The 27,207-nt window shown below is 37.0% G+C and overlaps 1 protein-coding gene across 1 annotated transcript; it reads left to right on the forward strand.

Moving 5' to 3' along the window:
• Positions 1-608: 608 nt before the first annotated feature.
• Positions 609-10,208, forward strand: LOC110641728 (uncharacterized). Its single transcript, XM_021793548.2, has 6 exons — positions 609-1,156; positions 2,441-2,527; positions 3,524-3,706; positions 3,794-3,880; positions 3,959-4,030; positions 7,964-10,208. The coding sequence occupies exons 1-6, from the start codon at positions 929-931 to the stop codon at positions 9,911-9,913; spliced, it is 2,607 nt and encodes an 868-aa protein (XP_021649240.2). The 5' UTR covers positions 609-928; the 3' UTR covers positions 9,914-10,208.
• Positions 10,209-27,207: the final 16,999 nt, after the last annotated feature.

Here is a 27,207-nt window from a genome sequence, read left to right on the forward strand (position 1 = left end):
CAGTTTACTTTCATGGGATTTAGGGAGTTATTTTATTTTGTTGTAATAATATTAAACTATGATTTTCTTTATATATATAAGTTGATATTATATATAATTTTTATCATTCTTTCTTATATTAGGAAAATAATATATTCAAAATTAAATTATTTATATATTAAGTTAAAGTCTAAGAATTTTTGTGATTTAAATTAGCATCACAAACCCTTCACAATGAGGCCTTTTATAATCCGATGACTCGAGTGAACTTTATATTCTTATCTATGCCATGCTAATGACAACATCAATGAATATCCACCTTTGGAAATATATAAAAGAAAAATTACAATTTCAAACTTACAATCCCTACCAAATAAAACGGGGAAAAAAAAATCTTCGTCGCAGCATGGCAACTGCAAATGAAGTTGGGACACATGCCCTACCAAAAGGATAGGATCCATCAAATTCGATGCTTTGAAGCCCTTTCCCCTAGAGGTCGGTCCAACCTAAGCATGGCCCATAAACTTTAATTAATAAAAACGAAAATCAATCAATCAATCAAAAAAGCACAAAACTCACATACATACTCCACCTATGCACCCTTTCAGCTCAATGTTACTGATTTTGGACTTGCTACTCCTCCCTCTCTCTCTCTCTCTCTGTCTCTCTCTCTCTCTCTCTCTCTTCCCTAATTTCCTGTTTCTGCAACTCTTAATTGTGCTTCTCTGCAATTTTCCTAAACCCTAGAGGCTCTCCTTCTCCCCTTTTCACTCCCTCTTCAATTTCCAATTTATATCTTCTTCTCCTCCTCCCCTCAGATTTCCTTGACGTTAGGGTTTTCTTTTATATATATATATATATTTTTTTTTTTTTCTCTACATTTCTAAATATTTCTGATACTAGATAGTGTTGTTCAAAATTCACGCCTTCTGATTTCTTGGATCTGATCATGGACTCGCGAGATTCGTCTTCATCTCAATCGACGCCCGCGGCGAATCGAGAGACTACTGCTTCTGCTGCCGCTGCTTCATCGTCCACTGCCGGTGAGGATGACGCCGTTCTTTCTGTAACTGCTGCTCTTGCTAAGGACGCGGCCTTGCATTTCCAGTCTCGCCGTTTCACGGAGTGCCTCGCTGTTTTGTATCAGCTCAAGTTAAAGAAAGAAGACAATCCCAAAGTAATTACATATATATATATATATATATATATATATATATATATATATATATATATATATATATATATATATATATCTAATTATATTGATATGGTTGCATTTCAATTCTTGATTATTTGGAGTTAGTTGAGTAATTTTTTAGTGGAAATGGCAGTTTAAGCATGGAGATTTAAGTTACACATGTTATGTTTGTACTGTCAGTTGAATTTTTTTTTTATGTTTACAATTAGTTTTCTTATGGGAAATGTGCTAAGGAACTGTTAATTTGGATTTTCTTATATTGAGCCAATGTTATTTAATAGCCTGCTTAGGTTGAGTAGAAATCTTTGTTAACTTTTCTGAGTTAGTTCAAATTTACCGAATGCATGCAAACGCCGGTAGAAGGACAGGACTGAGCAACGGATGCATTTTTTGAAGTTGGAACCTTATATGCGTTATTTTTGGTAGTTGTATTAAGTTGTGGGTTCTACCAGGTAGAACCATGAAATTGTTTTGAATGGAGTGGTTGAAACATTTGTTCCTTTTTTATTTGTTTAAAAAGACAACTAAAACTAGGTCTGGGTCAGGCTGGGAATTACTTCATTGTAATTGATGGCTTCCTATCCTATTGCTACTGTGCTATATTCCAATTGTATTGTCTATTTTAATTTGGGATCCTCATTGATTAGATTGGCATTCTGGAGTAAGAGAGAGAATTGCTGGCATTGATATTGTAAAATGCATGATATGAAAATGCCACATCCCAAAGTGGGGTTCAATTTGTATCTTGATCCTGGCCTGAAATTCTTTCAGAGTGAAATTCCTTACAATAGTGTATTTCACAATATAATATGGCAAGAGCCAAGACTGGCAGAGTGTGTTATTTACTTGATTGAATGTGTTGTGCTTTGTTATTCCTCCAACCAATGCTTATAAACTATGCTTACACTGCTGTGAGCTGTTTCAGCTGTTTTAAGGTATTCAGGTAAACTATATTGCTAAAATTGATTCTTATTGATTAACTCTGCCATTAATCAGATCTTTCTATGTTCATATAGGCTGCAACACTAGCATATCTTAAATTCCTGTGTAATTGATCTGATTATGACCCATCATCCTAACTCTAATCTATTTTTGATTACTATAGTCCATCTTTGGGGCATTGTTGCAAGCATTTTATCGGTCATCGGTGTGAAATTTTGCAACATTATTGAGTTGTATGACTTATTTTGGTCTATGTTATGAATATTTTCCTTTCATTTGGTCTACTTTCCACATTTTCACTCCATGGCTAATATTTATCAGGTGCTTCATAATATTGCAATTGCGGAATACTTTCGTGATGGTTGTTCAGATCCAAGGAAGTTGCTTGAAGTACTTAATAACGTGAAGGTATGATTTTTCTTTTTCTTTTTATTTTTTTGTTTTAATTCTTCCTGAATTGATGGTTGCATAGACACCAATAATTACTCTCCTGCTTTCTTGTTGCTCCATAATTACTAAGTTGCTGTTTAACCATTAATGACTGGAATGTAAATGAACTACTGGACAACACCACCCCCCCTCCTCTTTTTTTTCTTCCCCTCTCTCCCAAAAACATATGATTATCTTTTGTCGTTGATATTGGTGGAGTTGATTTCTGAATTTTTTTTCCTCCTCCTTCTGGGGAGGTTAGCAACCTGCTATAGCGTTTACAAAATTTTATTTTATATGGTGACAACCTTATGTGCTTACCTGAATCCTAATATTGTATAGACTGATGTGTGGACAGTATCTTGATGGTTATTGCTGAATCATGTGTATAATAGCCTGTTAAATATTGAAAGGCCTTTTTTTTTTTTCTTTTTTTTTTCCAGTGGGGTTTTTGATGTGGTTTCTTCATCATTACCAATTTATGAGAATTTTCCTTGATTGAATCAAGGTTCAATGGATTCAAAATGAGAAGGATGAAAAAAATGGAAAAAAAGATGAACCTTAAATTGTTTATTCTTGCCAGTACATGGTAATACAAGAGGAATCATAAGTTGAGGAAATGGTATCCTAAATAGTGTGGATCGGTACAAAGGACTCTGAAAGAATGTTTCATTTTATTTTTATTAAAATAAATAAATAAATATTGTTAATATTTTAATGTTAAAATTATAAATAATATAATTTTCAGGTTGGGAGTTTGTTACTTTGGTTAGTCATCTGAATTTTTCTTGGTTTATTATTAATTAATTATACAACTGGAATGAATTTTATAGAAGGATTTCATAGCTGCTGGGAAAATTTTGCTGCATCATATTTAGGCTCCGTTTTTTATTTTTATTTATTTTTTTAATTTTCTGTTCGTTTGGAATCTAATGTGATATTTGCTTGTTTGTTTCTGTGTTGGTGTTGGTTTAGGAGAAAAGTGAGCAGCTTGCTCAGGCTTCAGGGGAGCAGGTTGATGCTGGGAGCAATACTGGAAATAAAGTTATTTCTGGCTCTAAAGGAAGTGCTACAACAGCACATCAATTTTCTGCTACAAATGGTGCAACACTGGTTTACATGGATGAATTTGATCCGGCAGTTGCAACATTAAACATTGTAGGTTCTTGATATATTTCTGGTTTGTTTATTGGTTTGCTATTTATTTTGCTCTGCATTATGACATCTTAAATTTTCCTTTTACAGGCAATTATCTGTTTTCATCTTCATGAATATACAAAAGCATTGTCAGTTCTAGAACCTTTGTATCACAATATTGAGCCTATTGATGAGGTATGTTACTTAACTTGCGATTCTTTTTCTTTAATGGTTTTATAATTGTCTCATGATGCTCCATTTTCTATTGTGCAGACAACTGCTCTCCATGTTTGCCTTCTGTTTCTGGATGTTGCACTTGCCTGCCAGGATGCATCAAAATCTGCTGTAAGTGCAAAGTAAAATGTTGTTGCTACTTGTTGTGTTGGATATGTTTCAAAACGAATTCAGTTCCCTTATTTGTTGATTTATAAATAATGTGGACTACCTTTGACCTTTCTTGCTTCCAATTCTCAAACAAATGTTGAGAAGGGTGTAGAGCTGTTAAATTGAAAACCTGTGTTATTACTGTTGGTCTTAGTGTTTCTTTCCTTAGGATTATGGATTGAAACATCTAGAGTAAAACATCTTGGGTGGGTTATACATAAGCAATTCATTAAAGTGAAAGGGCATTGGCCAATTATTTTGAAGTATGCAAAAGATCCTTGTCAGGAAAACAAAAGAAAGAAAAAAAACAAAATCTTAGGCTCCATTTGTTTAGTGGAAAATTTTTTTCAAGAAAGTATTTTCCGTGTTTTCCAATGTTTGGTGTGCAAAAGTAAGGGCCTGTTCACTTGTCGGAAACTGAAGTAGTTTTCTGAAAAAACTAGAAAATAGAATTTTGTGTTCACTTGTAATAATTTTCTAAATGGAAAACTAGAAAACTAGTTTCCAAATTTTAATGAAGATTTAGAAAAGAAATTTAAGTTGTTTTCTGCTATTTTTCTTTAAAACAAAAGTTTTGTTTTCAATCTTCTTTCCAAATGGAAAATAATGACTTTTCTATAATCAAAATTATATTATAACTTTTTCATAACTAAAATTGAATAATTATTAGAAAAATATTTATTTACAATGGTAAAAAATGATCATATTATTATAAAATAAATGAATAACATATATTAAAAAATTTTGAAAGTAAAATAAGTTTTTAAATATATGTTATAGTGATTTTTTTTTTATTATTATGAAAGATATAAATAATTTTCACACATGTTAAAAAATTTTAAAAGTAAAATAAGTTTTTAAATATATGTTATAATGATTTTTTTTTTTATTATTATGAAAGATATGAATAATTTTCACACATATTAAAAAATTTTAAAAGTAAAATAAGTTTTTAAATATATGTTATAATGATTTTTTTTTATTATTATGAAAGATATGAATAATTTTCACACATATTAAAAAATTTTAAAATTAAAATAAGTTTTTAAATATGTGTTATAATGATTTTTTTTTTTATTATTATGAAAGATATGAACAATTTTTATTTCAATTTTGAATTGGAAAATTATTTTCTATTATTAACAGGTGAATACGTTTTCTTTGAATACATTTTCTATGTTTTTCTTTGTTTTTCATGAAAAATGAAAATTGAAGATTTCATAGAAAATGGAGAATAGAAAATTGTTTTCCACAAATAAACAGGCCCTAAAATTTTTACGAAAAACATTTTCCCTGTCATGAGAAAATGCTCGGATTTGGTTACCTCATATTTTGAGAATGGAGGCCATTTTTTGTGGCTTGTGTCTTATGGCATAAGAGACCAAAGTGGTATTCCTTTTCACTATTTATGCCACGTGGCTATCATAAGACCATGCAATTTTTTATTTTTTCACTTTTGTGTAAAAGCTTTCAAGTTTATGATTACTAATTATAATAATAAAATTATATTATACTAATAATAAATGAATCTATCAAATTAAATAGAGCAAAGTACACTTTAGTATCATGTACTTTGGCCTTTTTAGCATTGTGGGCACGTACTTTGTTTTGTGTCAATTAAGGATATGAACTTTGACTCCATTTTTACTTTAAGGACAAATTGCTAACGGTATCAAATGACGTTAACGTGGCATGATGACATGGCATGCTAATGTGGCGCCATACAGGATGCGGTGATGATGTGGCATGCCACGTCATACATGGGTGCCACATCATACATGGGTGCCACATCATCAAATTTTGTGTTTTAATTCATTTTGTTACCTATGTATAAAAAGGTGAAAACAAATGTCCTATATTGTAAAAACGTAAAAGTATAGGTCTTAAATTATATATAAAAAAAAGATCAAAGTTCCAAGTCCTAAATGCTAAAAGTATAAAAATTTTGTTAGTACATAAAAAAAAGGAAGGGGAGAGAGAGAGAGAGAGAGAGAGAGAGAGAGAGAGAGAGAGAGACATGGGAGACTCAATCTATCTCTATCTCTCCCCATCTCTCTCTCTCTCTCCCCATGCCTATCTTTCTTCCTATCTCTCTCTCTCTCTCTCTCTCTCTCTCTCTCTCTCTCTTTTTCCTTATTTTTTCATGTATGTTTAAAAGCTCAAAGTTTTAAAGTGTGTGTGTGTGTGTGTGTGTGTGAGAGAGAGAGAGAGAGAGAGAGAGGAGAAAGAGAGAGATATGTAGTGAGTGGGAGAGATAAAGAGAAATGCATGGGAGAGTCAATCTCTCTCTCTCTCTCTCTCTCTCTCTCTCTTTATTTTTTCATGTACTTTCAAAATTTTTACGTTTTTTGTATTTAGGACTTGAATTTTGCTCCTTTTTTTTTAAATGTATGATGTGACGTTGACGTAGCATGCCACATCATCACCGCATCATGCATGGTGTCTTGTCATACATGGGTGTCATGTCAGTATGTTATATCAATGTCATTTAATATTGTTAGCTATTTGTTCTTACAATGAAAATGGAGCTAAATTTATTGTCCATAATTGACACAAAATAAAATACATGAAAATGCCAAAGTACAGGATACTAAAGTGTACTTTATCCAATTAAATATCATTAATTAATATAATCATTTATTATTTTATTATTTAACATTATTATTAAATTAAAAAATATTATTTGTTCTTATAGTTTAGTTTGATTTTGGTCATATATTTCGTATAAATGTAATTTGAGCAATATATCATCTCTTAGTGTCAAATTAGTGATAGAAAATTTGACTATTATCATTATACACCAAATGTTAGAAAATATTTTTCAGCTGGTCTGGTTTTCAACATCACAACCAAACAGCACAAAAGAATTTGTTTTCCTTGTAATATTTGCCACATAAAATATTTTGCAAAGGCAAGTTACTTTCTGCGAAACAAATGGAGCCTTTTTTAATTCCAGATTAATTGTAAAATCTCAAAGAAGCTGTCACTGGAAATACAAAAATTGTTTCTGAAACAATTGCATCGAAAGTTCTCCCCGGTGAAAGTTCTAAATGCTACAGGTTTTGTTTAAAATATCAAACTTGTCCTGGCATGCAAGCATTTGAGTGTTATTAGCATAACTGCATTCTGAATTTTTGTAGGTTTTATGTAAAATACCAAACATAGGGAATCCAAAACTTTTCTTCTTATTATTATTATTTTTGTAATGCTGAGGCGCTTAGTATGACAAATCTTGAAAGTTATGGAATTCCTTGACGGTGTTAAAAAATTTGAAAAACATTTAAAGGTTTTACACCTCTTTTGTTCCTCATTATCATCAAGATTAACTTTAATTTATCTTATAACTTTATGACCAAGGACTGGTGTTGTCAAATGCAGAATGGTATGAACATAAAATTATTTCTTCTTGGTGATTTATGATAGCTGGAAGCATCATTAGATTAGTTTCCCAAGCCCCACATGATTTTCTTCATCCATTACAGCTAATCATGTTTGCTGCATTGTGCCCTTTGAAGTATATATGAGAGCATTAAGAAGTGGATTTTATGGATTTTGTACTGCAATTATGTTAAAATTACCGACAGTCGACAGAACTTGAAGTGGATTCGGAATTGCAAAATAAGGCAAAAAAAAAAAAAAAGTCTAATAAGAAGATAATCAATTCCAAAGTGCCTTTACTTAATTCATGTTATATTGCCTTAAAGTTGAAGGACTTGAATAAAAGTGATGAACTCTCGATATAACTTTTGGAGTTTTGCATATTATCACAAATGATCAGAGATTCTTATCCATTGCTGTCAGCATGCGCTGGCATGTAATTTTATTTTCTGTTGTATTTTTTTGCTTGGATAGCAAGATGTTCTGATTAACATTTCACTTATTTTCGATGATCAGGAAGTACTGATTTATCTAGAAAAAGCTTTTGGTGTTGGTTGTGTGAGTCAAGGTGATAATGTAAGCGCAGCACATCAACAACCTGCAAATCTAGCTGCAAAATCATCCTCTATTTTGAGCAGTTCATCAGCCTTGGATGCTTCTAATTCAGATTTAACACCTAGTGGGAATGCCTTGGAAAATTCCTTGTCGAGAACTTTATCATTATCAGAGGAGTCACTTGAGTATGAAACCATGTTTGCATTGGACATAAGTGGACAGAACTTCACGAGGCCATCTGGTCTCCCATCTTCAAATGATCTTTCTAGGATCCAGTTGGATCGGTCTATGTCTACCATTGATCTGAAGCTTAAGTTGCAGCTGTACAAGGTCCGTTTTCTACTTCTCACAAGGAATTTAAAACAAGCAAAGCGTGAAGTTAAGCTTGCTATGAACATTGCACGTGGGAGAGACTCGTCCACAGCTCTCCTCTTGAAGTCTCAGCTTGAATATGCTCGTGGGAATCATCGTAAAGCCATCAAGTTGCTGATGGCATCAAGTAACCGGACAGAGATGGGGATTTCAAGCATGTTCAACAACCTTGGCTGCATTTATTATCGTCTTCATAAATACCACACATCGTCTGTCCTCTTTTCCAAGGCACTGTCTAGTAGTTCGTCACTTTGGAAGGACAAGCCTTTGAAACTGTCAACTTTTTTACAAGATAAATCTCTCCTCATTATGTACAATTGTGGCATACAACACTTGGCTTGTGGGAAACCCTTGCTGGCTGCTCGCTGTTTCCAGAAAGCAAGTTTAATATTTTACAACCATCCTATCTTGTGGCTACGGCTTGCCGAGTGTTGTCTGATGGCTTTAGATAGGGGACTTATAAAATCTGGTCGAACTTCAGACAAATCAGAAATTATAGTCCATGTTATTGGCAAGGGAAAATGGAGGCATCTTGCAATAGAAAATGGGAGTTCAAGAAATGGATATTTGGATCCTGTTGAAAGGGAGGACTTGTTTTTGGGCAGTGATGGGCAACCAAAGCTCTCTGTGTCCCTTGCCCGGCAGTGTCTCTTAAATGCTCTGCATTTGTTGGACTGTTCTGATATAAAAGGTTTGAAGTCCAGTTTACCTTCCAGTATTTCCTTGGAGGAAAATGAATCAAGTGAAGCAGGATCTCTCAAGAATTCAAACCACAAGGGTTTAACTGGCCTAGATACCAAAGCATCAACTTTATCTGTAGGCTTAGGTCAGCTTAATGCAAATGGGGATGCAAAAGAGCAGAAGGGAGTGACAAGTCAGGAGATCATGCAGAATTCCATATCTTACTTTGAAGATATTTGTTTGAGAGAGAATCAGATGATTAAGCAAGCTCTTCTTGCTAACTTGGCCTATGTAGAGTTGGAACTAGAAAATCCTGAGAAGGCCTTGTCAACTGCGAAGTCTCTCTTGGAACTTGCAGAATGTTCCAGAATTTATGTTTTTCTTGGTCATGTGTATGCAGCAGAGGCCCTCTGCTTGCTGAACAAGCCTAAGGAAGCTGCTGAGCACTTGTCAATTTATTTGTCTGGAGGAAGTAATGTCGAGTTGCCCTTCAGCCAGGAGGACTGTGAGCAATGGCAACTGGAGAAAACTTTCGATTGTGAAGATTCCAATGGAGGATCATCTGCAAAGATTTCTTTCCCTGAGGAATCTCGAGGTATTGTGTTCCACAAACCGGAAGAGGCGCGAGGTACCCTTTATGCCAATTTTGCAACCATGTATGCGGCACAAGGTGAACTTGAACGTGCCCACCATTTTGTGACCCAAGCATTGTCCATTATACCCGACAGTCCAGAGGCCACTTTGACAGCTGTTTACGTGGACCTTATGCTTGGTAAGTCACAAGCAGCTATATCCAAGTTAAAACAATGTAGTCGGGTCAAGTTCGTTCCAAGCCATGTACAATTGAATAAATCTTGATGGGTGCATCAGTGGCTTCTAATTCTTGTGTCTGGGTCACCTCTCAGTGTTAGTTAGTGGGTAGATCAGCAATCCTTATGTAGGATTTGTAACATATATAGTTCAGTTAAGAGAATAAATTTTCTGTTATTTTTTTTTTCCTTTCGATTTTTCATATCTAGGGCTCATTAATTGGTGGTGCGGCAAGAGAGTTTTGGATAGAGCGGATGCCCACCTTTCAAATTTATGTTGTGCTCTTCATGAGACTGAAAACAGAAGAAAAGAAATTATTCATCAATTCCTCTTGAGATTTCAATTGTTCTTTCAAAAATCTATTTGATCAATGGCATGGCGTTGCTGCAAGCCCAACTCGATTCTTATCTTTATAAAACTGCTGTGTCCTGATTGCTGCTGCAGAATGTTTTTTTTTTTTTTTTGAGAACTCTGCTGCAGAATGTTAATTTCTTTATGATCACATGTTAAAATTCCATATCAGCTTCAACGTTCAGGCGTTGCTGTTTGTTACTTTGGGCAACTCACACCACTGCATTGAAACTCTCTGCGATTGCCAAACAAGTCAAATTTACTAGTTAGTCCTTGATTTAAGTTTGAGTGTTAATTTTGGTTGTTAATAAATTGGTTTGTCTATTAAAGTCAAACTCAATTTTCCATTTATCAATCTTAAAATTCACTTGCTATGTGGCATAAATTTATTCAATGACAAAGTCACTCTCGAGAATGCAGTCCTCTCTTCCTCTCCGATTCTGATCTCCATGGCTAGCCAATTTCTCAACATTCTAACTCGTTCTTCAGGTGTCCTTCAAAATTTCTTGACTTCTATTTTCCATTCTTTTGATTCACTTGTTTTGTTCCTGGAACAAGAATTCGTTGTCCAAAATATGCCAAAGCCCAGCGAGGCACTATTCATCGTCTTCATCCAAGTATTTGTCTTCATACGAATAGTTTGAAATTGACCATTCTTTTTCTCACAAATTTGTTAATATAGTGGCATCTGCATTTATTTCTATTGAGGCAGTGGAATCTGATCCCATCAACGTCTACTATCGTTTAGTTTGTCTTATTCCAGCTAAGGAGAAGAAAAATCATCCCAAGATTCTACAAAATTGGAAGTGATTATTAGAGCTGAGCGTCCCATTTCACCAGATGGTTCACAATCCCACTCCAATCACCTGCTTCTATGGATGGCGCCATGTAGGGAAGTTTGCCAAGGGCATTAGTGTACATCTGGGTTCTCAGTCTCAACAGTGTTCCGATCACCGATGCACACCATGTTTTTTAATCTCTTATTTTGTTGTGGTTATTGCTGCTGTTTGTATATGGGTAGTGCTGATGAGTTTTTATGCTAGTGCCGATTTGTGGTTTTTGACAGCGGTCCTTGAAGTACTTGATTGTATATCACCCTTTGTCAATTTTTGTTCAACGCTGTATTTAAATATATGTTTAATTTAGTTATTTTTAATTTTTATTTAAATTAGTTTAAAATTTAATATAAGCTAAATTTAACTTAAAATTAAGAAAATTAAGAAATTAAGTTTTTTAATTTTTGAGTTAAATGAAAAAATTTAATCCAAAAATGAAGATATTTATTTTGGTTTAAATCATGAAATTAAAAAATTTGAAAATTTTAAAATAATTGGATAAAAGGTTAAAAATATAATAAATTCAGTATTCTAAATAAATATAGAGTAAAATTAAACATTTAACCATAAAATTTTATATGTTACAATTTGTTATTATATTACCTAAATCCGTCTATTGGACCGATTTTAATTTGAACTGGTTAGGAACCACCAGTTCTAGTTCACCTAAAAGGGTAGAGCAATGTAATACTTTAAATTTTTAAATAATTATTTTATGTGTAAACTATAATATTTTAATGTAGTAATTATTATGATATTTAATTTAAATTTTTTGGGTTTTCAAAAATTAGGTTTTATTTTTTGAGGTAATTAATTTTATCGATTTTTAAAAATTAAATTTAAAGATCATATGGTAAGTTTAAAAATATATTAGACTCCATAAATTTTTTTGAGTTTTCTGTAATTTTTTCGAAATTTTCAGCGCTCATTTTGGGTCTCAAGACAGAGCAAAAATTAAATTTTTGATACCTTGAATCGAATTGACCGAATCAAATTGAATAGAATCGGACTAGTCGGATTGGACTGGCCTTTCCTTTTTCTTCTTCCCTCCCCGCGCATCTTGTAACAGCCCGATCATTCTCCAGTTAGTATTGTCCGCTTTGGCCCATGGGCCTCACGGATTTATCCCTTGGGAGGTTTCATTCACAAAAGCGCGCTGACCAGGTGAGGAAGGCTCCCACATATATGGCCCAAATCTTTTCTTCCCGTTTCCGATGTGGGACACGAAGTTTCCACCCCAGTGCGTAGCTGGTTAAACAAGCACGTCCCAACCCCATCCCTGGGTCGTGACAAGCCCACCAGCTTCCGCCTGGTGCGTCCTCGCACCACACACCGTACTAGAGGGAGTCCAGCTCTGATACCAAATGTAACAGCCCGATCATTCTCCAGTTAGTATTGTCCGCTTTGGCCCATGGGCCAAAGCGGACAATACTAACTGGAGAAGGATCGGGCTGTTATATTAATGGAACAAATGAACAGTACCAGAAAATAGTAACAGTGAATAGTGCTAAAATAATTAAAAATGTTTCATTGCCCATAGTATACCTAGACTTATTTATTTAGTTTGGATAAATTGGTATACCAATTAGGGACTACAGATAGCGATCGCCTCCGAGAAAATCATGAACCGACAATATATGTCCGTATGATTGTTCTACGAGCTATATGCCTACTTACTGGCCATTGTGCCTACTTTATTTTTGGCTTTACAAGCCTGACAGCGGGTCTCGCGCTCGACAATGGCCTCGTGCGATGTGACGATATCGATAGACATATGGTCGTCTAACCAAAGATACACCGTACATCCAGCTTTTATAATTTGTTATAGGTTTTCTTGGGCACTGAAAAAAATAATAATAATAATAATTAAGACTTAAAATACAATAAGTAATCATAAAAGATCCCAATAATGTTAATTATTTCCAAAGAGCAATAAAAATGTAAAATACCCAGAAATTATGAGTTGCATATATTATTTCAAATTATTAAATTATTGTTATTATAAATTATGCACCACTAAGCGTTATGCTTAGCGCGTTGGTTTTCCAGCGCGTGAGTAATGGAGATCACGCAGCAGCACTGACAGTGAGTACACCGTGAGCTTTGATCAGATCTGCCATTGTCCAGAGTCACCTCACCGGTCTGTTGTATTTTGGTAGGGCCCATGTATAGACTAGTATTTTGGTTCATTATGTTTAGTCTTGATGTAATTACTAGTTTATGATGCATTTCATTTTGGACTTGTAATTAAACTTTGAGATTGAAATGAAAACTTGTAATTTATTATCTATGAATTTCTATATGAATGCAATAGATAATACTTCATTTTGAGATCTCATAAATAATTGTAAATGATATGATACATGAGAATATGATATGGAAATGTGTAAAATGAATATGAACATGTTAACAGGTGATTAGTGGAATCCGCCAGATGCTAATAAAATAAGGGAGGCTCTGTCCGGGTCTCCACAAAAATAAGATATATATAAAAAAAAAAAAATTCTACTCATAGAATACATGTTTTAAATGACATCAAAAGTTTACAATAGATATGATAAAATAAGATAGGGTGTTTCGGCACCGAATGTGGCACTTCTTGCTCGGCTATGCGGTAGACGGGTAAGGGGCGTCACACATCTTGCCCCATTTCCCCTTTTCTCTTCTTTTTCTCTCTCTCCTCCCTTCCCCACCATTGGTCGACCCTCCCCCAGCCTCCCTCACACGCTGGCGCACTTTTGGCCACCCTCCCCTGCTGGCATCGCCCCTCCAGCCAGTCGGAAAGTCGCTCCAAAGCTCCCCCTTCAAAACCGTGCCATTTCAACTTCTGGCCGATCCAGCAACTCATTGGGCCGAGTCCAGTTTCTTTTGTGTTCTAATCCTCGAGAGCTTTCCATAGACACCTATTTCACCAATTTTCATCAGGTAGTTTGTGCGAATCAAGCCCGAAAAGTTTTAGCTCATTTTAATTTTTAGGCTAGATTTCTTCCAAACTGTGAACACCATTGAGATTCCGAGACCATCAGCATGCTCCACTAGGCGAGAGCTTCGCAACAATACTAATTTGGAATTTTTCTGACATTGAAAATTTGGTGGATCTCACAAACTTTGCAATGATTTTTTGGGTCTTTAATGAGTCTGTTTAATTAAATAAAAATTATATTCTAACTCCTAGTATTGTGAGCTTTGCATTGGTGTTCTTGTTTTGAGAAAATTCCACCGACAACTGAAACTGCATTTTCGAGCCAGACAGGTGGGCTGCCAGATCCACTTCGGAAGTGAGTTAATATTACAGTACTTTTCACTATTTTCAGATGCCTCAGACGTGTTTCAGTTGTCATAATTGGCGTAGGCAAATCCGAACTTTAAATTGCTCTTTTTGCCTAATGCTAGATTTAGAATAAAATTTATAAAATATTCGTGGGTAGCCAAAATTTTGTAATTTTTTTTTGCAATAGTATAATAGCATTGCTAAAGACTGTGGGCATTTTCATAGAATTTTTGGGGTTGGTTTGGATAGTTTTTGTAAAATATTAGTTTCAAACCTTATAGTTGCATTGTGCAGTTATTTGAGAATTGTATAGTTTGGTAGGCTCAGGAGGAGCTGTATGATGTTATTGTGATATGGGCCTGAAGCCCTTGGATTTATAAGTATTGTTTGAGTTGCTTTGTTGGTTGAGTAGGTTCTAGGTGCAGAGAAAACTCTGTTGGATTTTCTAGGGGTGAGCAAATTTCGGTTCAAATTGAAAAATCGAACCGACCCGAATCAATTCGATTCAATCAGTTCGGTTTTAAAATTTAATTGGTTCGATTCAGTTTTATATTATAAAAATTTTGATTATTTAGGTTCTGTTCGATTTTGAAGAGGAAAAAATCAGTTAAACCTAACTGAACTGAATAGTAATTTTATATATTCAAATCGAATCGAATCGATTTTTGAATTGATTTATTTTTATGGAGAATTTATGAATTATATTTAATTATATATATATATATATATATATATATATATATATATATATATATATATATATATATATATATATTGTTTAATTTCATTGATTAATGATTATTAGGTTCAAACCAAAGTCAAAATTAGATCAAATAACTTGAAAATTAAGTCTAAATTAAAAAATAATTAAAAATCAAAATCGATCTGTTTGAACCAAACCGAACTGAAATAGAGTGGTTCGGTTCGATTTATTTTTCATCCATTTTGGTTCAATTCGGTTTCTAAAATATGTAATTCGATTTTCATAATTTAATTCGGTTTGGTTTGGTTTGAACCGAATGCTCACCCCTAGGATTTTCGGCATAAATTTAGGATTTTTTTACCCTTTTAAATTATTGTTTTGTTTTAATATTGATAGATTAATGAATATGGTTATTTAGGTGATTCGAGTCAACCTTCCTCTTCCGCTCAGTCACCTTAGTGATCTCCGATTGTTCTGTGAGTAGATATTGATTTTATTTATAATTTCAATATTATTATATATTTAAAGCATATCCATGCATTCACTTATAAATATTTGTCTATAGTTAAACACTAGGCATGCCTTGTATTGCATATTTATTTGATGAAATTATTGTATATGTCGCTTTAAGGTAATTTGGAGCTGTGTGCGTATGTCGGCGTGCGTGTGGTGTGGATATAGATATGGGTAGGATGGGTAGTTGTGGTTGGACTCACTAGGAACCAATCGTTATATATGGATAAGTCAGGGTGAGTACGACTTTGAGTTGATCTCGCTGATCCTCGCACTTGGATTATTAAGCGAATATGGACCCTATTTTCCGCATGTGACTCCTAGTAGACTCTTCCCAACATTTTAGACAAACAATCCCTAAGAATCTGGAGCCTAAGCTCTGATACCACATTTGTCACGACCCAACCCATAGGCCGGACCGGCACTAGGACCTGGGCCAGCCTAAAGCTCCCGAGGCCCGTAGTAAGCCTATCTATTCATTAATCCAACTCTAAGGCCCATTTGGGCCCAATTTCAAGAAATCAACCGAACAGAGTCCGGCCATAAAATGAACCTTTCAACGGGGAGTTTTTGACTCACCCAACCTGTAAACACAATAAATAATCAACTGGGGAGCTTAGCTCACCCTCCACATACTTATATCATCATAAAATAAATGGGAGCTCAGCTCCCTCATCCAGCCCATCAAACATACATAAAGTTATGCGTCTACAGGTCCAACATGATAATAATATTACAGACCCAATCAAATAAATATTTCTAACACATGCGAAAATTCTAGAAGTTTATAGAATTACACAAACATAAATAGATGACCTGCGAGGGAGAAAAGCAGGTTAACCTCAAAAATATCCTCCTGTGGCCTGGAAAAATATTGAACAGGAGTGAGCGTTTGACTCAGAGAGTAAAATATCAATTTTAACCATAATCTCTATAACTATCTAAAACTAATGCACCCTGTAGAGTGAAATGCAACATCAGCAATAAATTCACATCATAACAGCAAGAAGGTAATTTGGAGCACTCACACACCCAGTAATATCAATCATAATATATGGGAGCTGATCCCCTATACAGCTCTCTTAAATCCAACCTGTGCCAGCGAAGAACTCAAGCCGGACTTTCGCTTAATATACCAAATCGGGGTCCCAGCGAAGAACTCAAGCCGTGACTACCCCCGAAGGACCGGGTCCCAGCGAAGATCTCAAGCCGTGTCTACCCGTCCTATCCATAGTCCACACCACATCACACGCACGCCAATGCATGCACACTGCTCCAAATTACCACAACAACATCTATGTCACTTTAACAGTTATCAATGCAACATAAATCGTGCCTAGAGTTTAACTACATAGATATATGCATATAAGTGATGCATGGGCATGCTTGAATATATAATAATATCGAAATTACAATTAAAATTAATATTTTACTCACAAACTTGACAGCAATCACTGTGGCGGCTGGGCGGAGGAAGAAGGCTGTCCCGGCTCACCTGACAATTACATTACAATTATTTAATACAATTGACTCAATACAAATCAAGAAAAGACCAAATACGTCCTAAGTCGTGCCGAAAATCCGGCAGAGTCTCCCCTATACCTAGGACCTACCCAACCTTCAAAAGGGCTCAAAACGCACTTCTATATTCACAATCCATGTATCCACAGCTCAATCACATCACACAGCCCCTCCTGGGCCCATCCAAATAGTCATCAATCACAATAAGTAAATTTATAGTTTAGTCCTTATATTTGATCATTTTGCAAAAACTGCCCAAATAAACTCTAAAAATTCTAAAACTTTGCCCCGCGGTCCTTAACAATATTACTAGGCTATTGCAAAAAGAATCATAATTTTCTGAGCTACCACGAATATTTTACGGATTTTTAATCTCATTTAAGCGCTAGAAAATTGTGAAAAAATAAGATTTGGGTCTACCTATGCCGATTCTGACTTCGGGGACGCGCTCGGGACATCTGACAATGGTGGGGTAGCCAAAATCTCGATTCAATCCGGAGACTTTTTGATGGCAGTGCATGCCGGAAATTCACAGACCTGGACAACTGTCTAATTTCCGCGAATTGAAGATACCTACACAAAGCCCACAACACGGGGGTTAGTACATAAATTTTTCGAAATTTTCTAAGCTCATTTAATGCTCGAAAAAACACTGCGAAGTTCCGTGGGACCCACAGAAAAACGATATGGAAAATTTTGAAATTTATATTGCCGCGAAGCTCTCAACAAGTGGAGCGCTCTGGAACTCTCGGTTTTCTCGTGGGGTTCACGGTTTGCGAGAAATCTAGCCCAAAATCAAAATGGGCTAAAATTTCCCGGGCAAAAATTGGACAAACCACTCGATAGATTTCTGTGTTCTTGGTGTCTATGGAAAGCTCTCGACGAGTAGATGGATTTAGACACAATACCCGACCCGATTGGTGGTCGGATCAGCCCGATTTCGGCCGGGAAGACGAAGTGGCGAGCTTGCGCGTCGCATCGCTTCGGGGGCTTTTTTCCAGAGTTTCGGGCGGCGGCCGGTGACTGGGGCGGCTGGGGACGAGCGCCGGTGGGCTGGGGTGGCAAGGGAGGCGACGGCGCTGCAAGAGGAGGAGGGAGGAGAGAGAAAACGGGAGAGAAGGAGAGGAAGGTAGAGACGCGCGGAAGAAAAAAAGAGAAGAAGAAGAAGGGGCTGGTCCGATTCGATCGGTCCGATCCGGTTCGGTTCGATTCGGCCAGTTCGATTCGAAATACAAAATTTTAAATTTTTACTCTGCGTTGGGATCGAAAACGAGGTCTAAAAATTCTGAAAAAATTTTTGAAAACTCAGAAAAATTCATAGACTCTAAATATATTTTTAGTTTTGCCACGTGGTCTTTAAATTAATTTTTAAAAATCATCAAAGTTTTATATTTCCGAAAAATCAAACCTGATTTAGAAAATCTGAAAAATTTCAAATAATTTCCTAAAATTTAAATAAAATTAAAACATCAATATTTGCCCAAAAATAATATATTTAAAAATTAGGGGTATTACATTCTTCCCCCCTTACAGAAAATTCATCTTCGAATTTTACACAAGGCAGAATAAAGTACATGATTATACATTGAACAAATAAGGGTACTTGCTACGCATGTCCCATTCTGACTCCCAGGTGCACTCTTCCACTGACTGGCTCCTCCACAAAACCTTAACCATGGGGATCTATTTTGATCTTAGCTATCTCACTTGGTAGTCCACTATGGCTACAAGTTGCTCCTCAAACATCAAGTTTTCTTTTAGTTCTATTACGTCCAGCTGTAGTATATGAGAAGGATCAGGAATGTATTTCCTGAGCATGGAGATGTGAAACACAGGATGAACATGAGAAAGGTTGGATGGTAGCTCCAACCGGTAGGCAACTGCTCCAACTTTATCAGTAACCTCAAAAGGTCCAATATACCGAGGTGTCAACTTGCCCTTCTTTCCAAATCTCATGACTCCCTTCATCGGAGAAACCTTCAGGAATACATAGTCGCCTACTGCAAACTCTACATCTCTCCTTCTGGGGTCTGCATAACTCTTCTACCTACTGAAAGCTGTTTTCAATCGTTCCCTGATTAAAGGAACTATCTCTGAAGTGTACTGCACTAGGTCTACATCATGCACTTTCGCTTCTCCCATTTCTGTCCAACACAGAGGAGACCTACACTTTCTTCCATATAGTGCCTCATAGGGTGCCATCTTTATGCTGGAATGGTAACTGTTGTTGTAGGCAAACTCCACCAAAGCTACTGATCATCCCATTGACCTCCAAAATCCAAAACACTCATGCGAAGCATGTCTTCCAGTGTTTGGATGGTCCTTCAATTTGTCCGTGCATGCGAGGGTGGAAAGCAATACTAAAGTTCAACTGTGTGCCAAGTGCCTCCTGCAACTTCCTCCAAAACCGAGAAGTGAACTGGGGCCCTCGGTCAGATATTATGGAAGCAGGAACTCCATGCAATCTGACTATTTCTCGAATGTAAAGCCGGGCGTACTGTGCCACAGAATATATAGTTTTCACAGGCAAAAAGTGAGCTGATTTGGTTAGGCAGTCTACAATTACCCATATCGAATCATATCCTCACGTGGTACGAGGCAACCCAGTCACAAAATCCATAGTAATCATTTTCCACTTCCATTCTGGGATAGGGAGCTCTTGCAACTTCCCTGACGGTCTCTGGTGTTCAAACTTCACCTTCTGACAAGTCAAGCACTTGGACACAAAGTCTGCTATGTCTCTCTTCATGCCATCCCACCAGTAACTATCTTTCACATCATGGTACATCTTGGTGGAGCCTGGGTGGATATTGTACAATGTATAGTGTGCCTCTTACATGATTTCATTTCTGAGGTTGTTTACATCGGGCACACATATTCTAGAACCTTGCATAAGGGCGCTATCATTGGCAAATCCAAACTCTCCATCTTCACCTTGCTGTACTCTTTCTATGATCTTCATCAATTGTTGGTCTCTGTGCTAGGAAACTCTAACTCTGTCTCGCAAGTCTGGCCTCACTGAAAAATGAGCCAACAACATCCCCTCATCTGAAAGATCTAGGATTAAACCTTGATCCATCAACTCATGCACTTCCCGAATCAACGGTCTCTTCTCTGCTGAAATGTGCACCAAACTGCCAGAAGATTTTCTGCTCAAAGCATCTGCTACTACATTGGCCTTCCCAGGGTGGTACTGGATGGTGCAATCATAGTCCTTTAGAAGTTCCATACATCTCCTCTGTCTCAAGTTTAAATCCCTCTGTTGGAAGATGTACTTCAAACTCTTGTGGTCGGTGTATATCTCGCACACTTCACCATACAGGTAGTGTCTCCAGATTTTTAGTGCAAAGATTACAGCCGCCATTTCCAAATCATGGGTGGGGTAGTTCTGCTCATGCCTCTTCAGCTGCCTTGAAGCATAAGCCACTACCTTTCCATTCTGCATCAAAACACACCCTAAGCCAACTCTGGAGGCGTCACAATACACGGTGTATCCTTCACCACTCATAGGTAGTGTCAACACAGGGGCAGTGGTTAGACACTCCTTAAGCTTCTGGAAACTCTCCTCACAGTCATCTGTCCAAATGAATGGAATATTCTTCCGAGTCAACTTAGTTAGGGGAGCCGCTATCCTGGAAAAATCCTGCACAAAACGCCTATAGTAGCCAGCTAGACCCAGAAAACTTCGCACCTCAGTGACTGTTGTAGGCCTAAGCCAATCAGTTACAGCTTCAATTTTCTTGGGATCCACTTGAATACCTTCACTAGAAACCACGTGTCCCAAGAATGAGATGCTTTTTAGCCAAAATTCACATTTTGAAAATTTGGCATATAGCTGGTGCTCCCTCAAAGTCTGCAACACCATTCTCAAGTGCCACACGTGTTCCTCCTCGGTCCGAGAGTATACCAAAATGTCATATATGAATACGATGACAAAACGATCCAAAAATGGCTTGAACACCCGGTTCATCAAGTCCATAAAGGCTGCTGGTGCATTAGTGAGTCCAAAAGACATCACCAAGAACTCATAATGACCATATCTTGTCCTGAATGCTATTTTGGACACGTCTTCATTCCTGATTCTCAACTGATGGTAGCCTAATCGCAGGTCTATTTTGGAAAAGAATCTAGCCCCTTGGAGCTGATCAAACAGATCATCGATCCAAGGAAGTGGATACTTGTTCTTCACAGTCACCTTGTTCAGCTGTCTATAGTCAATACACAACCTCAATGACCCATCCTTCTTTCTCACAAATAGAACAGGAGCACCCCAGGGTGAAGTGCTTGAACGTATAAAACCCTTGTCCAGAAGCTCCTGTAGTTGCTCCTTTAGCTCTTTCAATTCTGCTGGTGCTATCCTATAAGGCGGCATTGATATGGGGTTTGTACCCGGCACAACATCAATGCAAAACTCTATTTCCCTTCCTGGTGGCAACCCTGGAAGCTCCTCAGGGAAGACATCCATGAATTCTCTGACAACAGGAACATTTTCCATGCTAACACCTTCTACAGAGGTATCTCTCACCAATGCCAAATACCCTTGACATCCACGCCTCAACATTTTTCTAGCACTAATTGCTGACACCAAGTTATATGGAGCCACGCTCCTGTCACCATCAAAGCTAAACTCCTCCACACCAGGTATGTGAAAATACACCTTTTTGTTCCTGCAGTCTAAAGTGGCATAATGAGTTGCCAACCAATCCATCGCCAAGATTATATCGAAATCCATTACTGGTAAAGGAACCGAGTCTGCTGGGAGAATCTTTCCATCCTCTAATACTGGGCTACTCGGAAAAACCATATCTACATCTATGTTGTCACTAAGTGGGGTAACTACAGACAAAGGACATTCTAAAGTTACAGGGTTTCTACCCAATCTCATGGCAAACACAGGGGAGACAAATGAGTGCGTAGCACCCGGATCTATTAAAACACGAGCCTCATAGGAACAGACCAGAAGAATACCTGCCACAACTGCATTGGAAGCCTGAGTATCCTGGTGGGTCAGGGTGAAAACTCGAGCTTGACCCCTACCCTGAGTGGTAGAACCCTGATACTGACTTCTACCTCCTGATCTGCCTCCAAATCCACGTCCCCCTTGTCCTCGGCCCTGTTGGCCACTGAACTGACTGCCTGCCATGCTGGAAGCACCCGGATACAACTGACGAGGAACATTTGCAACAGAACCCTGTGACCCCATCTGTGACTCACTGAACACGGGGCATTCCCTAGCAAAGTGACCTAGTTGGCCACACCTGAAGCATACTCCTGAACCCATCATACAAGATCCTGAATGTCCTCTTCCACACTGTGCACAAGGTGCCAAGGAGGATCCTGAACCAGACCCAGAACTGCTGTACCCTGAACTGTGACCACTGCTGGATCCGTATCCTAGTCTGAGCCCTCGAGGTTTGTGTCTAAAACCACTCTTCTTATTCCTACTTCTTCCTCTGTAATTACTCTGGCCACCACTATCTGGAGTACCCATGTGGGGAACACCTGAAGAACCCTCTGCTCTGTTTTTCTTTGCTCTTCCGCTGTCATCCACAGCATAGCTAATCTCTATCTGTCTGGCTCGATCAACTACCACATCAAAAGACTGATCAGACATCATGGCCAGGTTTGCATACCTCCTGTCAAGCCCCTTTAAGAACCTCTTCAACTTCATAGTTTTTGTAGCTACGGCTGTAGGAGCATATCTGCTTAATTCCAGAAATTTTGTAGCATATTCATCTACAGACCTGCCATTCTGTCTTAAGGCCTCAAAGGCCCACTGCTTTTGATCTCTGAAACTTTCTGGTACAAATCGGTTGATGAATAGTTCCACAAACTAAGTCCACGACAAACCCTCCATTCGAGGTAATATGTAGTCATTCATCCATTGTCTTGGCATAGGCTCCATGACATGCTGCACACACTCAATAAGTCTTCTATCAGTCAACTGCAATTCTGTTCCTGCCTGTCTGCAGGAATCCAAAAATCGATATGCATCGTCTGACACATCATAAGTACCAGGCACCAACTTCTTGAAATTGATTATCTGTTTGTAAGGTTCTCCTCTTGGTGCGGTGGACTGCTGCTGCTGTGGAGGGTGGACCATATACTGCGCCATCATGTCGATGGTTCTCTGCCACCCAGCTAGAGTAGCTGCCATGGGGTCCATGGGACCCTGTGCCATAAAAGACTGATCCTGAACTGTTGGCAGCTGCTCTTCTACTTGAGCAGCTTTAGGCCTCCTACCCCGCCTCCTTGGGGCAAGCGCCTCATAATGTGCTGACACCTCGTCAGGCACATCTGGTTTTGGTGCAGTGGCAGCTCTCCTGCTTCTATGCATTTTCCTGAAATTCAGCAGCATTAGCCCATAATATTCAAAACAACATGTTACACAGCTCTATAGACTCATATTTATACATAATTATGTGAAGCAGAAACTAGAAGCAAAAATGACAATGCAAGACGAATATGGACCCTATTTTCCGCATGTGACTCCTAGTAGACTCTTCCCAACACTTTAGACAAACAATCCCTAAGAATCTGGAGCCTAAGCTCTGATACCACATTTGTCACGACCCAACCCATGGGCCGGACCGGCACTAGGACTTGGGCTAGCCTAAAGCCCCCGAGGCCCGTAGTAAGCCTATCTATTCATTAATCCAACTCTAAGGCCCATTTGGGCTCAATTTCAAGAAATCAACCGGACAGAGTCCGGCCATAAAATGGACCTTTCAACGGGGAGTTTTTGACTCACCCGACCTGTAAACACAATAAATAATCAACTGGGGAGCTCAGCTCACCCTCCACATACTCATATCATCATAAAATAAATGGGAGCTCAGCTCCCTCATCCAGCCCATCAAACATGCATAAAGTTATGCGTCTACAGGTCCAACATGATAATAATATTACAGACCCAATCAAATAAATATTTCTAACACATGCGGAAATTCTAGAAGTTTATAGAATTACACAAACATAAATAGATGACCTGCTAGGGAGAAAAGCAGGTTAACCTCAAAAATATCCTCCTGTGGCCTGGAAAAATATTGAACAAGAGTGAGCGTTCGACTCAGAGAGTAAAATATCAATTTTAACCATAATCTCTATAACTATCTAAAACTAATGCACCCTGTAGAGTGAAATGCAACATCAGCAATAAATTCACATCATAACAGCAAAAAGGTAATTTAGAGTACTCACACACCCAGTAATATCAATCATAATATGTGGGAGCTGATCCCCTATACAGCTCTCTTAAATCCAACCTGTGCCAGCGAAGAACTCAAGCCGGACTTTCGCTTAATATACCAAATTGGGGTCCCAGCAAAGAACTCAAGCCGTGACTACCCCCGAAGGACCGGGTCCCAGCGAAGATCTCAAGCTGTGTCTACCCGTCCTATCCATAGTCCACACCACATCACACGCACGCCAACGCACGCACACTGCTCCAAATTACCACAACAACATCCATGGCACTTTAACAGTTATCAATGCAACATAAATCGTGCCTAGAGTTTAACTACATAGATATATACATATAAGTTATACATGGGCATGCTTGAACATATAATAATATCGAAATTACAATTAAAATTAATATTTTACTCACAAACTTGACAACAATCACTGTAGCGGCTGAGCGGAGGACGAAGGCTGTCCCGGCTCACCTGACAATTACATTACAATTATTTAATACAATTGACTCAATACAAATCAAGAAAAGACCAAATACGTCCTAAGTCGTGCCGAAAATCCGCCAGAGTCTTCCCTATACCTAGGACCTACCCAACTTGCAAAAGGGCTCAAAACGCACTTCTATATTCACAATCCATGTATCCACAACTCAATCACATCACACAGCCCCTCCTGGGCCCATCCAAACAGTCATTAATCACAATATGTAAATTTACAGTTTAGTCCTTATATTTGATCATTTTGCAAAAACTGCCCAAATAAGCTCTAAAAATTCTAAAACTTTGCCCCGCGGTCCTTAACAATATTACTAGGCTATTGCAAAAAGAATAATAATTTTCTGAGCTACCACGAATATTTTACGAATTTTTAATCTTATTTCAGCACCAGAAAATTGTGAAAAAGTAAGGTTCGGGTTTACCTATGCAGATTCCGACTTCATGGACGCGCTCGGGATGTCTAACAATGCTGGGGTAGCCAAAATCTCGATTCAATCTGGAGACTTTTTCTGTAACCGGTCTGTTTGGCCGGAAATTCACAGACCCAGACAACTGTCGAATTTCCACGAATTGAAGATACTTACACAAAGCCCACAACACGGGGGTTAGTACATAAATTATTCGAAATTTTCTAAGCTCATTTAATGCTCGAAAAAACATTGCGAAGTTCTGTGGGACCCACCAAAAAACGATTTCGAAAAATTTTGAAATTTATATTGCCGCGAAGCTCTCGACGAGTGGAGCACTCTAGCACTCTCGGTTTTTTCGTGGGGTTCACGGTTTGCGAGAAATCTAGCCCAAAAGTCAAAATGGGCTAAAACTTCCCAGGCAAAAATTGGAAAAACCGCTCTATGGATTTCGGTGTTCTTGATGTCTATGGAAAGCTCTCGACGAGTAGATGGATTTAGATACAAGACCCGGTACGATTGGTGGCCGGATTGGCCGAATTTCTGCTGGGAAGACGAAGCGGCATGCTTGCGCGTCGCGTCGCTTCGGGCGCCTTTTTCCGGCGTTCCGGCCGGCAGCAGGCGAGTAAGGGCTGCTGGGGACGGCCGTCGGCGGGCTAGGGTGGCAGAGGAGGCGGCGGCGCGGCAAGGGGAGGAGGGAGGAGAGAGAAAACGGGAGAGAAGGAGAGAAAGTTCGGGACGCACGGAAGAAAAAAAGAGAAGAAGAAGAAGTGGCCGGTCCGGTTCGATTCAGCCGGTTCGATTTGAAATAGAAAATTTTGAATTTTTACTCTGCCTTGGGACCGAAAACGAGGTCCAAAAATTTCGAAAAAATTTCAGAAAACTCAGAAAAATTCGTAGGCTCCAAATATATTTTTAGTTTTGTCACGTGGTCTTTAAATTAATTTTTAAAAATCATCAAAGTTTTATATTTCTGAGAAATCAAACCCGATTTCGAAAATTCGAAAAATTTCAAATAATTTCCTAAAATTTAAATAAAATTAAAACATCAATATTTGCCTAAAAATAATATATTTAAAAATTAGGAGTGTTACAGAAGGAAAGAAGAGTGTGAGTGTAGAGGAAAAGAAACTGAAACATGGGGATAAAAAAGTAAGGGAGGATACGAGAAGAATAAAAAAGAGAGGATCATGATAGTTTGAGCATAAAAAATAATTAAAGGGATTAAAGAGTTAATAAAATTAAATTATAGATATTAACTAATATATTTTTTAAAATATAAAAATTAATTAATTAATTTTATAAAAATAAAAAAATTAAATAATATTTTAATTACATTAAAATACAATGACTAACAAAAAAAATTAACAGATGTACTAAAAAATTTAATATACTAAAAATAAAAAAATTTAAATAATATATTTTTTAAAATATATAAACTAAATAATTAATTTAATTTAAATATATATAAAAAAGAAAAAAGTAACATTAGCTTATTTATCTCGAATTAAAGTGAAGAGATAATTGTGAAGTGATTTGATCCAACTAAAATAAAAAAGGTCGCCTCCTGTGGTTGACGTAAAAAACTAAAAATGAAACGAAAGAATTGGAGCAATTATTGCTGACATGTCAGTCACAATTACAAATGAACATCTGTCTAGCGTTTGGTCGGTCTGAGGTAGTGGTTCTGGCTAGGAAAATTTCACCCAAAAAAAAAAGCTAGACGTTTTCGTCAATTTATAAATTACATATAATTGTTTTAATTTTATATTATACATTAAAATCTTTAATATTGAAAATAATTTTATCCACATCTCAAAATTTTACTTGTTATATAAAACAAAATATATTAATTATGAACTTTTTTTTATTTTTTTATATTATTAATCACTGCTTGAAATGGAGAATTTTCAAAATCTCTCAAATTGATTTTGAAGTTATTTATACTAAATAAATAATTTTTTATGTTTAGACTCATAATTAATTAAATTAAATTATTTAAAAATTAATTTAATTGATTTTATTTTATTAATTTAATTATAAAATTTA

The sequence above is a fragment of the Hevea brasiliensis genome, chromosome 17, assembly GCF_030052815.1.
Source record: "Hevea brasiliensis isolate MT/VB/25A 57/8 chromosome 17, ASM3005281v1, whole genome shotgun sequence".
Classification (NCBI taxonomy): domain Eukaryota; kingdom Viridiplantae; phylum Streptophyta; class Magnoliopsida; order Malpighiales; family Euphorbiaceae; genus Hevea; species Hevea brasiliensis.